The 21,022-nt window shown below is 41.2% G+C and overlaps 1 protein-coding gene across 1 annotated transcript in view; it reads left to right on the top strand.

The window, feature by feature from the left end:
* The window catches only part of LOC138802608 (uncharacterized), a 39,074-nt gene that overhangs the window by 13,955 nt on the left and 4,097 nt on the right, over positions 1–21,022 (top strand). The window contains exons 9-18 of the mRNA XM_069986094.1: positions 245–367; positions 4,028–4,138; positions 5,612–5,722; positions 6,615–6,735; positions 8,473–8,540; positions 11,811–11,925; positions 12,557–12,618; positions 12,709–12,922; positions 14,982–15,018; positions 19,902–20,083. Of these exons, the coding sequence (XP_069842195.1) occupies positions 245–367; positions 4,028–4,138; positions 5,612–5,722; positions 6,615–6,735; positions 8,473–8,540; positions 11,811–11,925; positions 12,557–12,618; positions 12,709–12,922; positions 14,982–15,018; positions 19,902–20,083 (1,144 nt within the window). The remainder of the gene's footprint in view (positions 1–244; positions 368–4,027; positions 4,139–5,611; positions 5,723–6,614; positions 6,736–8,472; positions 8,541–11,810; positions 11,926–12,556; positions 12,619–12,708; positions 12,923–14,981; positions 15,019–19,901; positions 20,084–21,022) is intronic.

Genomic DNA, 21,022 nt, shown 5'->3' with positions numbered 1-21,022 from the left:
GGGGGGACCTGGGAAAAGGCTTTTTACATGCAGATAATGGCAGACTTGGCTAATAAACCCAATTACAAAGTTTCTTAAAATCGCCTGGACTATTGATTTCTGCAAAAAAAAAAAAAATACGACAGTGACTCTATGACTCGAGCAATTTAGAATAAAATTCTCTATAAAACAAATTGTACTTTTCATATGTTAATGTTATAGTAGCATATGAAAACACATACAATTTATTTCTATGTTTATTTAGATACTCAAGGAAGAAGGTATATATGAGATTTCTGTGTATGACAAGAGTGCACCAGATTATGAACTCTGGAAGACCAAAAGACGTGTTAATGACTTTAAAGATATGTATGAGAAAGTCTGTCAGGTAACACTGTTTTTATTTCGTACTAGATTTTTAAAAAGTATTAGGCTATGTTCACACTACGTAAAAAACACGGCCGTATTTCATACTAACGGCCGTAGTTGTAGAAACAACGGCCGTTATTTTGAAAATAACGGGCGTTGTTTGCGCAACTACGGCTTTTAGTATGAAATATGTCCTTGTTTTTATGTAGTGTCAACCCGGCCTTATTCTGTATGTTTATGTGGTTATGAATTAAGTTTATTCATTGTCATGTACCACTAACGCCATATGTTTTTAAACTGTAAGAATTCCCTGTAGGAGTCTATGTGCTTGATTAGATGATGTGCATGAGGAATAAGGGCCCTATTCCACCGGACGATTATCGTTCAGATTATTGTTAAATCGTTCGAATTTAAACGATAATTGTTCGGTTGAAATGCAGTTAACGATTAACGACCGAACGAGAAATCGTTGATCGCTTTATAAGACCTTGACCTATTTTTATCGTTGCTCGTTCGCAAAACGTTCGCAAATCGTTAGCATTGAATAAGACATCGTTCGGTCGTTCGCAATAGATACGAACACAATAGCGAATAAATAGCGAAGAAAAACAATCGCAATTACGATCATAAGTAATGATTATCGTTCCATGGAAATGAGTGAACGTTTTCAGGTCTTTTGCAATAGCGGTCGTTTGAGATCGTTAATCTTTAACGATTATGCAAACGATAATCGTCCGGTGGAATAGGACCCTAAGTCACATACAGTGTTCCCTCAACTGACAATGGCCTCAAGATACATTATTTTCAACATACAATGTTCCTTTTTGGACCATCGTAATTTGAAAACAGACTCATCATACAATGCTACAGACAGGCAGGATCTGCGGTACATGTAAAAAAAAAACAACACAGCTGATCGACCAATGAAAGTGGCCATTTTACTGGTAACACCCCAGTGTTGGTGAAGTACATGCACTGGTTGACTGTGTGGTATGTCCTCCCTACAGTATAGTGTGATACTACATGTCCTGTACTGCTCTTTACCTGGGCCAGGATGAGTTGCACCTTTGGGAATCAGGTGAGGGTTTTTTGGGACCCTGGGACCAGAAAATGATCCAGTCCTCTACATAGAAAGAAATTTAGAGTCTCTTGGAGCTCTATCTGACTGTTGTATGTAAGGACTTGCTGTATCCATATACGTTATCTGGTTATTTTCCTTTAAACTTTCATTTTTTTTCTAATTTTGAGGGATTTAGAACCAATTACCAGTTTTCCATAGAGTTTTGGTCTCAACATACAATGGTCGTCCTGGAACCAATTAATATGGCATGTTGAGGGACCACTGTATACAGGTGTGCTAAAAAGGTTTACATGCCCCGGCAGAATTTTTGCTTTCTTGTCCTTTTTTCAGAGAATATGAACAATAACACACAAAAAGTTTTTCCACTCATAGTTAGTGGTTGGATGATGCCATTTATTGTCAAACTACTGTGCTCTCTCTTTTTAAATCATAATGAAAACCAAAAACATTCAAATGACCCTGATACCGTATTACAAAGAAGAATGGGCAGCTTTACCATCTGAAAAAATAAAGAGCCTTAGGGCCCTATTCCACGGGACGATTATTGTTCAGATTATCGTTAAATCGTTGGAATCTAAACAATAATTGTTCGGTTGAATAGCAGTTAACAATTAACGCCCGAACGAGAAATCGTTGATCGTTTAATAAGACCTGGACCTATTTTTATCGTTGCTCGTTCGCAAATCGTTCGCTTTGAAAAAGAGGTCGTTCGGTTGTTCGCGGTAGTGACGAACGCAATAGCGACGACAAGACGACTGCAAGAACGATCATAAGTAACGATTATCGTTCTATGTAAATGGGTGAACAATTTCAGGTCTTTCGCAAAAGCGATCGTTTGGATTGTTTATCGTTTGGATTGTTTATCGAACTATAATCGTCCTGGGGAATAGGGCCCTTATCCACAACTACCACAAAAGACTTCAAGCTGTCATTAATGTAAGAGGAGGCAAGAACTGGAGTATGTAAACTTTTCATCAGGGTCATTTAGATGTTTTTGGTTGTCATTATGATTTAAAAAGAGAAAACACACAGTAGTTTGACAATAAATGGCATCACCCAATCACTAACCATGGGTGGAGAAAACGTTTTTGTGTTGTTATCATTCATATTCTCTGAAAAAGGTACAAGAAAGCAAAAATTCTGCTGTGGTATGTAAACTTTTAAGCACAACTGTAAATGAAAATATAAGTCTTTTAGTCTTCCTTTCCATTTCTAATGGCTTTATCTCTGTAAAAGGTGTGTGCCAACCATAACATAACTTCCCCTCTCAATACAGATGTCACTTAGATTTCTCCGTTTCCTAAAAAGGCTGTTTTGCTTGGCCACAATACAGTCATAGTCACAGTTTATATTATGACTACAACACTCAGAAACCTGTAGTTGTATAGAACTAAACTTACATTTTGAGGCTATGTTCACACACCGGATCATCTTGACCGGTACATAAGTACCGGCCGGGTGATCTTTCCGGCGGAAGAGCTCTGATGCGGGCGCATTAGTGCGCGCCCGCATCAGAGCTTCCCATAGCCCACAGTAAAGCAAGCGGCCGGAGCCGCTCGCTTCACTGTGTGGACTGACAGGCCTTTCTGCGGCCGGAATTCACTGAATTCACTGAATTGTCATGTCATGTCATGAATTCACTGAACTGACATGTCAGTTGTTTGCGGCGGCGTATGGGATGCCGACCGGAGCGCACACGATGTATGTACGCTCCGTCTGGGATCCCATAGAACAACAGGCATTGTTCCACCGCGGTAAAAGTACGGCCGTTGTTGCCATCAGCAACAACGGACGTACTTTTACGTAGTGTGAACATAGCCTAATAGTTTCTATGGTGATTGAAGTTTTGTTCAGTAGTATATTGACTAAAAAGGAGAGTGAAAAAAGCCCACCCATATGTTTCTCAGCTTGTTTGGGTTGAAAAGTATTTGTTGGTGCTTGAATGTGAGTTTCCCACTGGTGGGCTGGTAAAAATAATATGCAACGTCACTTAGAATAAAAACAACCCCCCTTGTTCCAAATCATTAACCCTTAGGGAACAAAGCAATTTTTACTTTTGTTTTTCGCTCCTCGCATTCTAAAATCCAGAACGCTTTTTTTTTCCCAAGCAATATAAGGGCTTATTTTTTTTGCAAAAATTTACTTTGGTCTGTACTTTACACGAATACCACTTTGGTCTGGATTGGACTTTTTGATCTTTTTATTCATATTTTTTTCTATTTTTCTTTCAGCAAAAATTCACAAATTAGGCATTTGGATTTTTTTCATCTACACGGTTTGCAGTATATGATCAATAATGTTATATGTTAATACTTCTGCCACATCACTAACCACTGACCCACTGTGCTGCCAACAAGTAAGGACAAATGCAGCCAAGGGTCTAGGGGGTAGTTCACTTAAAATAATTTTTTTCAGATGGTTTTACATAGTGTTAACAGTTCCACATTCGGAAAACCTCATATGGAGACATTGAAAATTAGTATGTAATACATATTAAACAAAACAAGTTATTTAATACATAGCCTATTGGTGTCTGTAAGTACAATTATTTACATTAGAGAAAACAAATGTATATGCTTTGTTTTGGGTTTTTTTCAGGACTATTCCGATTTCATAAAATTTACAAAGCAAGACACTGCAGAAGGACCCCCTGATGCTGAGGAAGAGTTTTTCCACTCAATTGGCATAACTCCAGATGACTTTATAAATGTGAGTGAGTTTAGAATGTCGATAAAAAATACCATCTCAGTTATCATGGGTGTCTATTTATAGTCAAAGGCTATGGATACTTTGCTACAGTATTTTTTTATTATTGTTGATTTCCCGAATGCAAAATACAGCAACTTTCTATATGGTCCTTATTAAATAGTTCTCACCATTTAGCTGCAAGATAAATCAGTCAGAAAGACTTTTTGCTTTCTCAGTGTTAGGGTGGTATTACACTGGACAATTTTTTTGGTGATTATTGATTAACGATAAACGATCTGAAACAACTGCTTTGACAAACAATTTTAAATCTTTCACTTTATTACACCGGACGATGATTGTTCCTTACGGTCGTTCTTGCGCTTGTCTTTTCCTGGCTGATAGACCAGGGAACGACCAAACAACATGTTATTACACCAATGTTCAAACGATTTGGGAAGATCAAATGGTGAAAGCAGGTCCAGATTCTATCAAACAATCAACCATTTCTAGTTGGTCGTTTAATCGTTGCCTGCTATTACACAAAACGATTATCGTTTAAATCTGAACGATCTAACGATTTTTCGAAATATAATCGTCCAGTGTAATACGGCCATTAGACATAGGAAGGGGCAGTGGTTTACTAAAGTTGTTAATGGGGCATAAGAATCTTAGAGGGTAGCTCACACAAGCTGGAAGGAAAAAGCAGAACAGGTGAAGTCTGTATAGGAGAAATATATAGGCTGTGTACAAGTGTAGATAAAAAATAGAACTCTAACCGCAAACCGAAGAGACTGCAGAACCAAATGAAGCACAAGTTTAAATAAAGAGAAAATGTTTTTGCTCTGTAAGTAAAAAGTGAGAAAAATAAAAATTTGTCACTGTCATTATAACTTTCAAAACCTAAATCAACAGTGATTTTGCAATTTACATAAATCATTTTTCTTGTTATGTTATAAAACAAAGTTATACTTGTATCCAGGTCCAGCCTCCTGAAGGCAGCTTTTTAGTCTTGTGCTGGTTAAAAAAAGGAGCTAAACACATGAAATCCCGGGCAGTAGAGAGTCACGGTTAAATGTGTCCATCAATCAAATGACTGCCTTCTCTATGAGCGCTTAGATGACCGGGACTTCTGTGTTTAGTCTCTTTTTTTCAACCAGCACAAGACTAAAATTCTGCCTTCAGGAGACTGTACCTGGATATTGGATAAGTATAGCTCTCAAAACATAATAACTAAAAAAAGAATGTCAATTGCAAACTTGTTTTATTTCACATCCCCTTAATTTGGATTTTGAAAGTTATAACAACAGTGACACTTTATCTGAGGTTTAAAGAATAAATATCAGAATGGTGAGTGCAGTGCACAACAATATGACACTTTCATTATCACTAGGCATTTTCATAGATGTTCATTGATGCTATTTGTACCTTTTTTTTTCCATTTTCTTTGTGTAAAACGTTTATAGTTTACACTTTTTTTTTTAATTTCCTTTTAAGGTACTGGTGAATTTGGTCAAAACACGCAGCGAAACAAAAGCTGCATTTTTCTTCTCGCCATTCAGGAATGAAGATGATATTAGAGAACATCTAAAATGTGATCCAAGTGATGTAAGTATAATGGGGGAGATTCATCAAACATGGTGTAAAGTGAAACTGGCACAGTTGCCCCTGGAAACCAATCAGATTCCACCTTTCATTTTCCAAAGAGTCTGTCTACAGGGCTGTTTGAAGTTTTATTTTTTTGCGTCACAATCACTAGTTTTAATTGTTACCATATTTCTGTAGATGGGATGTTTTGATTGCTCTTTATTAATTTTCAATTTGGTATTGATGCATGCAGAATCGCCCAAATGATTAAATTATTACTTTTCCGATCTTGCACGGTAAGTGACATAAGTGCAAAAGCTCGCCAAAGTGCAAAGTCACATATTTTTGGTCACATCTTTGAATCACAAATTGCATATTGTTGTAATCGTACTGACTTATAGAATAGAAGGAATATCGATAACATGTCAGTTTTACCCCATGGCAAACAGCATAAACACAAAACCCACCTGAATTTCAACTTCAAATTAGCAAATTTGCATAAAACAGTATGTTTTATGGGAAAATCAAGTGTCATTATAAGTACAATTGGTGTTGCAAAAAAAAAAGACCTCATATGGATTTGGCCTTTAAAACACGAGGAGGAAAAAAATAAAAGTGCAAAAATTACAATTGTTTGTGACATAAAGGGGTGGATAGCAAAGAATGAAGGTCTTAACAGTATCCTTTTATCAAAATCTCTGTGAATGTTGGGAACTTGGTAATGCGATTTGGTAGAAGGTACTGAGCTGTAAAACCAGATACAGCCCATGGAGTGGTGCTATTTTGCTATTTCGAAACCTAAACCGTTAAAGTAATTATTCAGCATTACAAAAACATAGCTGCTATCTTCCACAGACAGAGCCACTTCTGTCCTCAAGTTGTGTGTTTGTTTGTTCATTTATTAAAATCTCAGGAGGAACACACAGATGATGAATCCACTAAAGACTCTGGTAGTAGTGAAATGGAATCTAATGACTGTGGACTTGGGTACAGAACCCTGAATACACAAAACGAAGAGGAACAATTCAACAATGGTTAGTAATTTATTATCCTAATAATCGTAACATCCCCTCATATCCTGTTCTATAGACCGCCCTATTCTTACCATAACCCCAATTCTCCTTTACATCTTAAAGCGAATGTACCATTGGGTATTACCCATGTGTAGAATGTTGCCGGTGCGGTTCCTGTGTACGACGCCATTCTAATAACAGGTACTGGGCCAGGGGTGAAGCACTGGAGGCGGGCCAGCCTGTCCCCAGTGGGAGGAACCCCCCGCCCCTCTATGACGCTGCTCCATTGATTCTAACAGAGCCGTGTCATAGAGGGGTGGACTGGCGGTTCAAAAAAACGACTGCCGCATTGGCTTCCCTGTGCCAGCATTGTTTCTATACATGGGTAATACTGATGGTACATTCACTTCAATGGCCTCTGTTTCCTCTGTAAGCGTTAGAACTGTCATGGTCATGGCACTGTCATGTTTATGAGTCCAGGTAAATTTCAACAAGATAACTGACAAAAGATGAGCCAAACAATATTTTTAAAGGGGTTTTCCAATTAAAACTTTCTTGTTCCCTGTGGATAGGGGACAAGTAAGTTTTAGTTGGAAAACCTCTTTAATTTACAATAATAGGTAGCATCTACTGCCATCAAACGTGGCATGACAAACCTCTGGCTGGATTGTCACATCTGTTTGGTAATCCAGGCTTCAGAAACTGCTCAACTATCCCCTGACAATATTTACTATAATCTTTCCCATAAAAGGTACTAATTTGGGGGTTATTAGATTTTTATCCAGCCAAACCTCATTTGGCTACCCCTAGCAAATCATCTTACATATCTGTCACATCTACTATGCAGCAAACAACTCTCACAAGTGTAAAATGTATAGCATAACTTGCGCTGGGTTCAGCCATCAAGGTGTAAGGGGCTCTCCCAATCGTCCACCGACAGATGATGTCGGTGGAGATATGTATTGGCCATGATGGAAAATCACCTGCCAACCTCTTTATTTTGGGAGAGATAAACTGCAGCAAGAGCTCTTTTGTTGCAGCTTACCCCTTCCCTCCCCATAGAGAACACAGGAAAAATCGGCTGTGCCAGTGTATTGGAAAGGAGGGAGCCAGTCAGGAGAGATAACTGACGTCTGAGCCATCATTTGCCCATTAGTTCTCGAGGCTATGTTCACACTACGTAAGTCTCCGGACGTAGCGCGTTCTGTGAATAAGCGGACGGAGACTTACGTAGTTTGCGTACAATGGAAAGTATACGATATACGGCGGCACAGTTTACACTGCGTAAGAACTTACGCGAGGATCGTACGCGGCGCCGTAAAAAATGAACCAGACCATTGTTTGAGGACGAAAATGCCGTAACTTACGCCCGTAGCGTAACATGCGGTCCCATACTTAGTGGTGATTTCTTAATTTTGCCATCTTTTTGTGCCGATCCAAAAGGTTCTGTGGGGTGTCCGGGGCTAGGCGAAGATTTCAAAGTAAAAGACCGCTGTCAGATCGCTACATAGGGCGCTCGGGATGCGTAAGTAGACTGCGGGCGTAAGTTCGCGCTCCGTACGTAGCCGGCCGCAAGTAGCGTAAATCTCCGGCCGGAGTTTACCGCGTATATATCCGGCCGCAAAAATATGCGGCCGGACATATACGCTGTGTGAACATAGCCTGAAGGTGTATGAGGACCTTAACACAGGTTCCTTTCTGCTATCTTTAAGGACCTGTATGAGACAGCAGGCTAACTAATTTCTTATCTTTCTTTAGACATAGATCCGAGCTCTTTATCCTCAGACCTTCACAATGCACTTGGTGTTAGTTCTAACAGAGACAAGGTAAATTACCTTTTATCTCTTTTGATGAAACTTAAAAAAATTGTTTGCTATGTCATCATTCATACTAATATGATAAATGTATTAGAATATAAGTAGGGACGCATTACCTCCAGAACAGTCTTCAATCTTTTTGTACTGTATTTTTTTTCCAGTTTGCATGGTAATAAGGCACACCCAGTATATGTGCCGTCACACAGGTTGTTGAGTTTGGAGACTCATTGATGCTGGGTACCTAGAGAAAAGTTCAAGAGAAAGAGGGGTAGCTGATGGATAGAGATCTGCCGCTGTGGCTGCAGCTGTGACCTGCATCCAGTGCCATGGGCACAGCCATCTCCCTGCTGCTCCTCTGGCTCCCGCTGTTGCTGGCGCGGTATTCTGGGAGTCGGAACATATGTCCTCTGCTGACCCCGTCTTCCAATCCCCCCTCTCCCTATTTCTGCCTCCTGCTGTCTCTGCCAGCGCTCGCGTCCCTGCCTCCCTGAGATTTAAAGTAAGAGGGTCCCAATTATTTGTTTAGTGTCTACCCTTTTCGCTAATAAAATCCAGCCTCTTCCTAGTTTTGTTGCCAGATCTTAGTGCTCTTAGCCTAGAGAGAAAGTGTTCCTAGTCTGTCTGTTTCAGTGTACAAGTTCCCTTGCTTGGTTTCCTGACTCGGTTCTTGTCTGACGCCTGCCCTGACCTGTCTGCCTATCCCCGACCCCAGACCTGTCTCTTGACTCTGTACTTCACTTCACCTTGGCTGCTTTCTCCTCTTTAATTTTGCCAATTGTAGCACTTACCTGAATGGATGGAAACCCAAAGCAATGGCCACCAAAAGCAGAAAAAGCTTTTGCTAGTCTAAAGTCTACCTTCGCCTCGGCCCCCATCCTGACTCGTCCTGATTCTACAAAGCCTTTTTCCTTGGAGGTTGACACTTCCTCAGTTAGTGCTGGGGGAGTCCTTACATAAAAGTATTCTAGGGGCAAGACCAGAACCTGTGGCTTTTTATCCAAAACCTTTTCTCCAGCTGAAAGAAATTACACCATTGGTGACTGGAAACTATTTGCAATCAAGTTGGCTTTAGAAGAATGGCGTCACCTTCTGGGTGGGGCGCCTCATCCGGTCAACATCTATACTGACCACTAGAATCTTCTGTATCTTTAATCCGCTCAACGCCTTAACCCCAGACAAGCTAGGTTGTCCCTCTTCTTCTCTCAGTTTAATTTCCACAACCATTTCTGGCCAGCTGAGAAGAACATCAAAGCTGATGCTTTGTCCCACACTTCTGACGTCTTGGGCCAAGAATCTGTGCTTTGTCACATACCACCTGAACGCTTGATTATTGTGGCTGCTGAGAAAGATAGTCATGCATCCAGTACTCTGGAAAAAGATTCTAAATTGGGTCATTCTTCGTTGGTGGATGGGCCTCCCGGTGTCAGTGAAACTGTGACCTTGAGTCCATCTGAAAGGATTCTCGCCAATTTTTGTTACGTGCCTCTGCATGTATGAAGTTCCACACAGACCCCCTGTAACCTTCTCGCTTGGAAAAAAGGTCTGGCTCTCTGCAAAGTTCCATGTCTCTCTTCTAAAACCAGTAGTACTCAACCATTCTTCTGAGAAGATTATGTCCCTTTCTCCGCAAGCAGATACCACTGATGTCTATTCTGTAAAGGAAATCTTTGCTATGAAGACTGTTCAGGGAAGACGTTTTTTCCTGATTGACAGGGAGGGATTTGGTCTGGAAGAGAGGCCATGGGAGCCTGAGACCAATATCCTGGACCGGGATTTAGTCAAAAGGTTTTTGCAGGCGAGAAACAGGGGGAAGCTGAAGGGGAGTAGGTACTCTTACGGCTATAGGTGTGACCCGTACCTCCGGCTGCAGGCATAGCTGCCTCCCTACCGCTCCACCAGCTCCCGCTGTGGCCAGCACCACATTCTGGGAGTTGGGACATGTCCTCTGCTGGTCCTGACCCCTGGTCTCCCCTTTCACATGTCCTGCTCCTGCCTTCTGCTGTCTCTACGCCTCCCTAGGCACATGCACGCTGGTTGTAGGTGCTGCATACGCAAGCTAGTCGCGCCAGGGGTGACCTGGGAGTTTCCTGATGCAGCAAGCCCACCCTGCCTTGTGGGGGCTCTGGTGAAGACCAGCGGCCCCCTAGGCTCCACTTACTGGTAAGACTACTTAATACCATCACTTGGGCAGGTACAGCAAATCCACTATACCCAGCCGTTACATCCCCTGTAAGGGAGAAAGAGAGAGAGACAGAGCTCCAGAGGTTAGAACAGCGCAAGCCAGAAAGTAGACAAGGGGAAATCATCAGCCACTGTTCTTCTGTTCAACCAATGTCTACAAGTTTGGAACCTCTGTTTATTGAGAAGTTGTACCCATCAAGCAGCTGCACAAGTAAAAGGGCTTATTCTGGAATCACACATGGCAGTTTTTTGGAAAACTGCCACCACAGTTTTTGTGTCAAAGGCAGAAGTGGATTCAAATGGATGGAAAATATAAAGGGCGGACTTTTACTTCTCTTTCCTATTGGATCCACTTCTGGTTTTGGCACAAAAACTGCAGTGGCAGGTATTTCATAAAACTGCCATATGTGAAACCAGCATTATCCAGGATAAAAAAAAGCACAGCTACTTTTTTGGAAAAACAGCACCACACCTGTCCTCCACCATGTACAGAAACAAATGATTGAAGTATAAGGTTGCAGGAATGTTCAAGCAATCGCTTGTGCTGCTCGATACCAAGCCATGTAATAGGCTTGGTAAACTAGCACCAATCTAGAAGATAAGTGCATATATCGGGCAGAGGAATGGGCACTCCGTTAAACATGAATGGCATGGACAGAGAAGCCCTGTAGTGGAGTGTTTCCATGCGCTGTATGATGTATCAATATCATGTCACGTGGCTGTGTTATTACAATGCTATACAATATGTCATACAGTATTCAAACACTTTCCCCGCTCCCGGCTTGATATTGATACATCATGCTGTGCGGGGAAAGACTCCACTACAGGGCTTCCCTATCCGTGCCATCCATGCTTCACGAAACATGGGAATAAGCCCTTACCATCTAGGTTACAATCTGGTAACATCAGGTACCTGAAACCTATTATACAAATATTTGGAGCGGGTGGTGTGGTTCCTAAAGAGCAGGAAACAACAGTCCTGCCTTCCAGCCCCTGTAACCTGCCATCTCCCACCTACCACATACCCACATCTTATGTTTTGAAATAATGTAACTTTCAAAACCAAAAATGAACCATCTTGTTTTTCTTTATGAACAGTCCAGAAAAGATGAAGAATCCATAGTAGACTCTTCTGCCAAGGAAAGTGATCCCAAGGACTGTTATCAAGCTGATGGCTTAAAATTTCCACGATTAGGGAAAAAAAATAAAAAATGTAAGTTTTCTTTACTTGGTTGTGTAGTTTGTCAATTACCATGTCTTATAATGTTTAGCCCATGTTCTCCTGAGGTAAGATGGATGGAGCATAGCACCATTGCTTGGTTTCTACAGGTAGCTGTGTTGCCACCTACCAGCTTTGAAGAGCACATTATATATTGGTATATTGGTGAGGTCACAAAGATCCAGAAAGGAGCTGGACTGCACAGCAACACAGGTATCACAGATGTGGATTTCGAGTCAAGTACTATTGACTGGAGAACCTTTTGAAGATCTATGGAAAATTAAAACTTTCTCCTGGGCAACAGCCTAGGGCTGTACAGTGACTGTGGTCACATGACGTGATCACAGTGGCGTACATAACGGTGTCTCGTTGTGACAGTCACAAGAAAATCCATCTTTTTTTCGCAAGTTACTCACTTTGCCACCACTGATCTCAATGCTAGATGCTAGCGACTGTAACCAGCTTGCAATTTCTGTCATTTGGCTATTTTATTTTAACAGCACAAAAGCAGTCACAAAAAATTTTCTTCGTGTGACTAAGATGTGATTTGCTACTGCTTTCCTTCTAATAAACAGAGAGAGAACACAGTAAAGCAATTAATCTCACCTTTTATATTTTTCGACAGGTCAAAGTGCTTCTCACATTGAGCAAGACAAGGTGTCCAGCAGCAGTGTAACAGCGGAAGAGGTACGGCAGGATGTATGGTCATTTCTGACCCATTTCAGATTTGTCTCTATGGAAATGTAGGTTGAGTTTTAATCCCGTTTATTTTTTTAGGAATTTCCAAGTCAGAATGCAGACAGAAGAGGCGGCTTTTCCAACATTCAATATCAGTCTCCCAATGTCATGGACTCACATCCGCAGCCTTTGCCTCAGAAAGGGTTAGATTGGAGCAGTCAGAACATTACACAAACTATTGAAGAACAGAAGAAGGAACTACAGGAGACTCTGCTGGATGTGGTGTATAAATTAATTGATGAGGTTTTAGCAGGTACATTGCATGTAAACTGTTCTAACATATAACACATACATTTCATTGTGCAAACGTGGTAGCTGGGCTCATAGTAAATGCCTGAAAGATCTAATGGCATATATAAAGGGGTGTTCCCATGCTTGATGAATGGGGGGAGTCGACCAATCACCATTTCTGTGTCTACCCTTTTGAATGGATCGCCAGTTGGACATGCACTCTGCCTCTCCTTTAATGTATGATAAAAGTAGCAGAGTCCCCTGTTCTCATCCTAGGTGGAGGTCCCAGTAATGGAGCATTCCACAAATAAGTGCTTTTTTACAATGGCAGATTATCAGCCAGGAGCATTGCAAGAAACGTTCCTTTGGATGAATTGGCCCATGTAAAAGTGACAGCGATCAGCTAAGGACAGGCAAAATGCCCGATCCTTGGCTGATCTTTTTAAAGTAGCCTTTAAAATTGATTGTCATTGGCCAAACATCTTCCTTTGTAAACAGTGAATGTAAGGCCAATGACCATAAAGGAAAACCGACAGCATGGATATACATATATCTGTGCTGTCAGTTTCCATATCAGAAGTAGTCTATACTTACCAAGCAGCTTGTGATCTGGTGCCTGGCCTCTCCAGTCCTCTGGCTGTATCTTCAGGGTGATTGACAGCCAGAGGGAGCGGGGCCTAAAGATACAGCCTGCGGGCAGAGGACTGAAGGAGCCATATGCTGGATCACAAGCAGTGTGGTAAGTATACACTGCTTGTAACCTGGAAACTGACAGCACTGTCACCCTTTTTTTGCATTATGACTTCTCTACACAGGTGTAAAGAGTAAATTTAGCAGTTTTCATACCTTATTTTATATTATACGTCATGCTGCTTGTTTCAGCTAAAAGTGATCTTTTATGATCTGTGGATTGTGTCACCTAGGCGGGGATAGGCCACTTAGCCTAGCCCACAACCCAGGCATAGACCCCGCCCCTCTGTGATGTCATAGCCATTTAGGCTACATCCCTCGACAGGCATTGGATCGGGCTGGCCTAAAGGTCTAGGCCCCACCTCATCTAAGTCGGCCCATACTAATGGCCGTCGAGGGGGCGGGGCCTATGTGCCAATGAATTCACAGTGGGGCAGGCCTATGGTGGCAATGTGGGTGGAGCTAAGTGGCGCCGCGGCCGTGAATCCTTACCCAGGTAGCACGATCCAAAAATGATAAAAGATTGCTTTTTACTGAAACAAGCACCATGATGTATGATATAAAGCAAGGTATTAAAACTTCAAAATGTACCCTTTACACCTGTGTAGAGAAGTCATAATGCAAAAAGGGGGTGACAGTGTCACTTTAAGGCCCTATTGCGTTGAGCGATTATCGTGCAAAAACCTGCCAAAATGATCAATCGCCAATCTAAAAGCTTGCCGCAAACGATTAGCGACCAAATAACGACCACAAAAATGACCTAACAGCAATCAGTGAATTTAATAATGTTAGAATCGTTACTAGCAATCAATTGTATTGGCAGGTTTTTGCACAATAATCGCTCCATGTAATAGGGCACATAGAGACTGTGTCTGTTGTGGGAGATCCTGATCACAGCTCATAAAAACTGAGAATAATATTTCTTTGGGGTAGATTTTTTTTTACTTCAATTTAGTGTCTCAATCTACTAACAAGTCATACTCATTTTATGTTACCTGCTCGATAGCAGACAAGTATTAATACTGGTGCATCTCTGATGCTTCGTCCACTTTTCCCAGACACATTCATATTTGTTATAAAACTGCTACAGGGACTTCATTAATATAGCATATTTGCCCATAATGTTTTGGAATTTACTAACAGTTTTGCAATGTAATTTTTGTGTTGCAGACATAGTATTTGTCTTTATTTTTTTAAATATATTTTTATTTGAGCTGGGGCATAATAGTTAACAACCATTGTAGCGTCACAGCGCCCATTTTACATTTTATCATCGTTATAACATGACAAGGAATCCAAAAAAGCTTCATAACAATACAGATAGCATGATAGCACATAGACATAGTATTTGTTTATGAATAAATCTGACCAATATTTATTACTCATTTCAGGTGGTACATCAGGTATTTATTACCTGCACAAGATTGGGTAAGCATATTCTCAGTCATTTATTGAATGCATCTACACAAATATGTATAAGGCTATGTTCACATGAGCAACAGAGGCTTTGTTAGGGGCACTATTTTTTATGCTGACTTTCAGTCCAAAAGAGGCCTAAGGCCTTAGGCCTTATATACACTTTTCTTGTTTCACATGTTCCCTGTTCCTTGCCTTGCCCTTCCATGGAAGGCCTGACATGGAGTCCCGTCCCCCCACCTCGCGCACATCATGATCATCTGTCAATGTGCTGCGGGAAGCTGGCAAAGTCTTTAAATATTTGCGGCACTGTAATGAAGCAGCCGCCTGGTTGCTTCATTACAGTGCTGCCAACGTTCAAACAGTTTCCTTGCTGCCAGCAACATAATGACAGGTGATGCTGTGCGCAGAGGAGGGGGGGACGGGACTTCAGGTCAGGCCTTCTACGGATGGTGCCTCAGTCAGTGTCTTTAGTTGCATCTGCATACATGTGTGTTCAGTAGACCAACTTAACTAGACTTGCCCCGGACGAGAGTCCTCGCAGAGCAAGGCCCAGGCTTGGCTACAGCAGTAACGTCTGCTCTGTGTGTCCTTCTCCCACGAGAATCTGGGTAAGAACTGACGCTACACCTCCTGCCACCAAGTAACTTCCAACAGTGGATGTGTAATCTACCCTGTGAGTGGTGGAGAGGAATGTGTGCAAAGAAATAAAGAAAAAGATATGGTACACATAAAACAGATGGTACACATAAAACAGTAACCCATTGCTAACTTCAGCTGTGCAATACATAAGAGCATACATATAAAAGAAATACTGACATCTAGTGGTGAAACCTTAGAGCATACTTCATCACCAATTAACCTGGAATAAAAAACTTTTGAGACAGGTGCACAAGAGAAAAGAACACTATACCAATGCATCTGTTTTATTACCGGACAAAAAAATGAGGTTGACCACGTTTTTGAATTAATTTTCAATTAAATGCCATACCTTGGTATCCGTTTATCTATACTATATAATGTATCTGTTAACAGATCCATTATTATACTTTTTCCCTTAAAAAACAGATCAGTTAAACATATAGGAAAAATGTAGTGTAAACTCTTAACATGTCCTATGGGTTTAACTATGTTAGTTAAGATGGGAATAACCCTTTAAAGACTTGTTTTTCCTCCTGGTTTCTTTATGATGCTTTGTTCCAGGATGCTACAGAATCCTTAGGTGTCTGACAGATAGTTAATCACTTTACTTTTCTTTAATCCTCTGTTTTTGTTGTGTCAATCTTTCTAAATAGCTACAAAGCCTACCCAGTCATTAACTCCCACAGGTTTATCTAGTGGGTGCCCTGACAATAAAAAAAATCATCAGAGGCTATTTTTCTACCTGCTTCTATTGTATGTCTGCAGGCTGATTAATCATAAGTGGAACAATACTGTCACTCTCTCATTGGTTATTTTTGGTTAATGATACCCTCTCTAGAAAAGGGTAGCAACATGAGTTTATTATGATGAGCTCTATGTTAAGGCCCTATTACAGTATTTGGCCGATTATTGGCCACTACTGCCAATAAAATCGCTTCCTGTAATAAGAGGCAATGATCAGTTGACATGCATGATGTCGGCTGATTGTTGTCTCTCAACATCTTTCAACATGTTGAAAGGCTAACAAAAACTATAGCAACAATCTGCTGCTGTTGCTCCGTGTAAAAGGAGTGGCAGCAGTAGATCACCACTATCTCCTATGGGCTCCCTAGATGACCTAAAGATCATCCTGGGAGCCCCCCTCCCCCTCACACAATTCCCTGCGCATACCCGTTTACTGTTGGTGTGTGTGTTATAGCGCTGGCAGCAAGCGAAGAATGAGGACCAAGCGAGCACTGACCTAACAGGTCAGCGCTTGCTTGCTCCCACTGATCGCCCTGTGTAATAGGGGCTTTACTTGAATAGAACTTAAGTGGAGGCTAGAAGCATCTAACCTGTTATATTCCCAAAGCGCATAGGGTGCTAATGAGAAAGGTCTTTTACCTTGATCCTCAGCACCATTTTTGGTAAAATCTTGAAGGCAAATGATGTGGTTTGGTGCGCTGGGGACAGGACTACTGCCCTCTACCGATACCGATTTGCCCCATCGGCTAACTCCTCCTAATGTATATTCATCTAGCACTCAGTAGTTATGAGGACTGGAGTCACTGCTGTGCCCAATATTCATGAGGAAAAGCGGGCCAGCGATGCTAAATGGTACTGTACCAGCTGTGTGATCTGCTCTCATTGAAGACTTGGTTGATTTAAGGCCCTTTTTTACATGGGTCGATTATTGGCTGTAACTGACCTGTATAAAAGGCTCATTGATCAACAAATGAGAAAATGCTTGTTTGTCGGCAGAGTGTAACGTTAATGCGGACCTAGGAATTATCGTTAGTAGGCCGCACATCATTCTGTGTAAACGGGATGTGAGGGTGACAATGATAAAAGTAAAGGGCTGTACTAACAATCCAGCAATCATTTGTGTGGCCCTGCCTGAACAATCATTGAGCCATGTAAAGGCTCTGTAAACAAGCATTACATTGTGTACATTGTACGTCTGTACGTCTAAAAGGTTCCTAAGGCTGTATTAGACTGCCCGACCTGCTAAATCAATGCTCGCTTACAGAGCCTATAACATGGCTTAATAATCAGAGATTATCTAGTAAGATGTTTAAAGAGCACGATCAGCCAATGAGCAAGCATTTTATCGCTCATCGGCTAATCACTTTCTCTTTTACACGGGGAGATATTTGCCTGATTTGGCAAATAATCTTTCCATTTAATAGGTTCTTAAAATGTCCCTGTTATATAATTCAAAATCTAAATCAACAGTGGATGTGATATAAAGTAAGTGTGCAATATACATTCATTATTTTATTTTTTTTAGTTATCAAGGAAAAAACTGTGTTTTCTGACTTTTTTTCAAAGAGACTAAACACAGGAAGTCCCGTGTATCCCAGGCCATCTGACCGCTCACAGAGATAAAACAGTCATGTGATTGATGGACACATTGAGCCATGACTCTCTGCACTGGCCGGAATTTCCGGGTTTAGTCTCTTTTTTTTTTTTTTAAATCAGCACAAGTCAGAAAATCTGCCTTCAGGAGACTGGTTCAGCTTTGTTTTACAGAATGATAACAACAACAAAAATAATGAATGTATATTGCAAATTTGCTTTATATCACCTCTACTGTTGATTTAGGTTTTTAAAGTTATAATGACAATGACACTTTAAATCCATCTTCACGCTCTGATCTGTCCAGTGCATCCACTTCTCCCTTCCTTCTGCTACATCCAAGACTGAAAGAAGGAAGGCAGGGAGTAGATGTATAACACTAGTGCAGCAGTGTACATCATATCTGTAGTTGGACAGATAGCTATGTGAAGGATTTTTCCAGATTGTACAAAAGCAAATAGAATAAATGCAACCTGCTGTTGTTTTCCTATAGGGCCAGGGACCTTGAGAATGAAGGTTGTTTTGTTACCATAATTCTCATTGACATTTTTGTTACATTTGTACACCGGGGGCATCACCCCTTTATGAATATTGAGGTGACGCTCTGCTGTGATGTGACGTCACTCCGGCACTCATCTATACAGAGCACCAAAGAAATAATCATGAGGAGGGGCAGATCGGTGCACTGAGGGAAGTGTAGTCCCAGCTTCATTGCACCAAACCACCTAAATTACCTACTGTATTTTCCAGCATATAGGATGACTTTTTAACCTCGAGTTGTCTTATATGTTGGGTATGGTCTCCGCATGTGGTGGGGTAGCTAAGAAACGACCGCATCCCCACCGAATGCGGCAACCGTTATAAAAAAAACAAACAGTTCAACTCACCTGTGACCCATTCCCAGCAGTCGCGCGTCTCCCGTCATGTTCCCAGCGCAGGCAGTGTAATGCACAGTCACTGCCTATGCTGGAGGTCCCCGATGATCTCCCGGCAGCCGAGCGTCTCATTGGAGAAGCTCGGAGATGCTCGGCTGCTGGGAGACCTTCGGGGGAATGATAGAGGCGCCGAAAGTCCCCGAAGTCTCTGTCATTCTCCCGAGCCCTCCCGGCAGCCGAGCTCCGAGGAGACGCTCGTCTGCCGGAAAGGATTCAGGGACCTCCGGCACAGGCAGTGTCTCTGCATCACACTGCCTGCGCCTGGAACATGGCGGGAGATGCATGGCTGTCAGGAATGGGTGACAGGTGAGTTGATTGTTGTGGGGTTTTTTTTCCCCAACTTCAGTTAACCCCTGCCTGACCGCAGCAGGGCTCCAGCTAGTAAACCCTGCTGCAGTCAGGCAGGGGTTAACATTTTCTGGCGTATAAGACGCACCCCTAAAAATCTTCTTAAAAGTCAGGGGTCGTCTTATACGCCCAGACATCTTATACCCTGGAAAATATGGTAATAAAGTGAAAATTTAACGAAAACACTGCTGAGGATAAAGGTAAGAAAACTGCCATCATTCTCAGCATTCCGTGCTCTATGGAAACATGACAGCAGGTTGGAGTCTTCTAACCTGCTGTTAGCTTCCTTTAATCTTATAAAGCAGAAGAAACAAAAATTCTTTGCAAACACCTCAGTATCAGTTGCAGATGCTGGGAAGTTGAAGATGCTTCTGATCTTCTATATGTCTTGAAGGATTCAGAAAAACCTTTAGAAAAATATAAGCAGTCACCATGGAAACCTTCAGTCCGGTCAATGAACTGGCCCCTAAGTATGCTCACGGTTTATACATCACTTTTAGAGATTGGTGTTGTTTACATGTCTGGTTTTCGATTACAATTCCCGTGTCGTCATTTGTATGTATTAATAGCTTACTCAATTTCTACCTTCATTTTTCACAACTTTAGAATTCACATTTCTTATTTTCTTTTAAGCCTTCTGAAGAACCAGAGTAAGTCTATACTAAACAGCATTGCAAACATATACGCAGAGGAAAAGATTATTTGGTACTTGAATCTAGTTGCTGATCTGCTGATGTCTGAAATACGCCCACTACAGCTGCCACCATATCTCCTACAGTCCAAGGCACTAGGACTCTTAGAAAATAAAGTTCGAGGTACGTTGCACCAGAATTATAAGTTATATTATTATCGCAAAATATTACCATAAAGCTATATTCCTAGAATGTATTTTTTGGGCCATTTGAGGACAAATAACGGACATTATTCCATAATAACAGCCGTTATTGTACAAATGACTGGTGTAATTAGAAAATAACGGCTGTAAACTGGCCTCAAACAGCAAAAAAATATACATAGCCTAAGGCTGGGTTCACACTGCATTTTGGCAATTCTTTTTATTTGAATCCGTTTGTTTAAGAAAAAAACGGAAGAAAAAAAAATGGATGCATTTGTGTACATCCATTTCCATCTGTTTTTCTATTGACTTCCATTATTTAAAAAAAAAAAAGGAACCATTTTGATCCTTTGATCCGTTTTTTTTTTTTTTTACAGACACAAAAATGAAGTCGAAAAAAACTGATCCGTTTTGATCCTTTTTTCTATAATGGAAGTCAATGGAAAAACTGATTAAAACAGATGCACACAAATGCATCATTTTATTTCATCTATTTATTTATTTATTTTTTTTAAAGGGGGGGGGGAGCAGATTGCAAAAACGCAGTGGGAACCCAGTATGTTCCCTCTTTGTAAAAATGACAAAAAACGTCTATTACGTTATAACAACGGCCATTATTATACAAACAACACCTGTTATATAATAGAGGCCATTATTTGCAGTTAAATTTTGGCTATCCAATTAGAACAGCTGTCATTTTTACCTAGTCGGAACATACCGTGTTTTCCGGCGTATAAGGCGACTGGGCTTATAAGATGACCAACAAAACACAGCAATCGCTGAGCTCAGGGAGACCAGGGACAAAAAATCAAATGGAGTACTCACTGAAGAGTCTCCATTGATGCATTGGCCCCTATAAATTTAAATATGCAAAAGAGGGGTCTGTGGAGCCTCAGTTACGAGTCTCAAAACACAGGAA

This window comes from Dendropsophus ebraccatus, chromosome 10 (genome assembly GCF_027789765.1).
Source record: "Dendropsophus ebraccatus isolate aDenEbr1 chromosome 10, aDenEbr1.pat, whole genome shotgun sequence".
Taxonomy (NCBI): Eukaryota; Metazoa; Chordata; class Amphibia; order Anura; family Hylidae; genus Dendropsophus; species Dendropsophus ebraccatus.
Note: the sequence above shows the minus strand (reverse complement) of the source record. Positions and strands in the feature narration are given on the sequence as shown.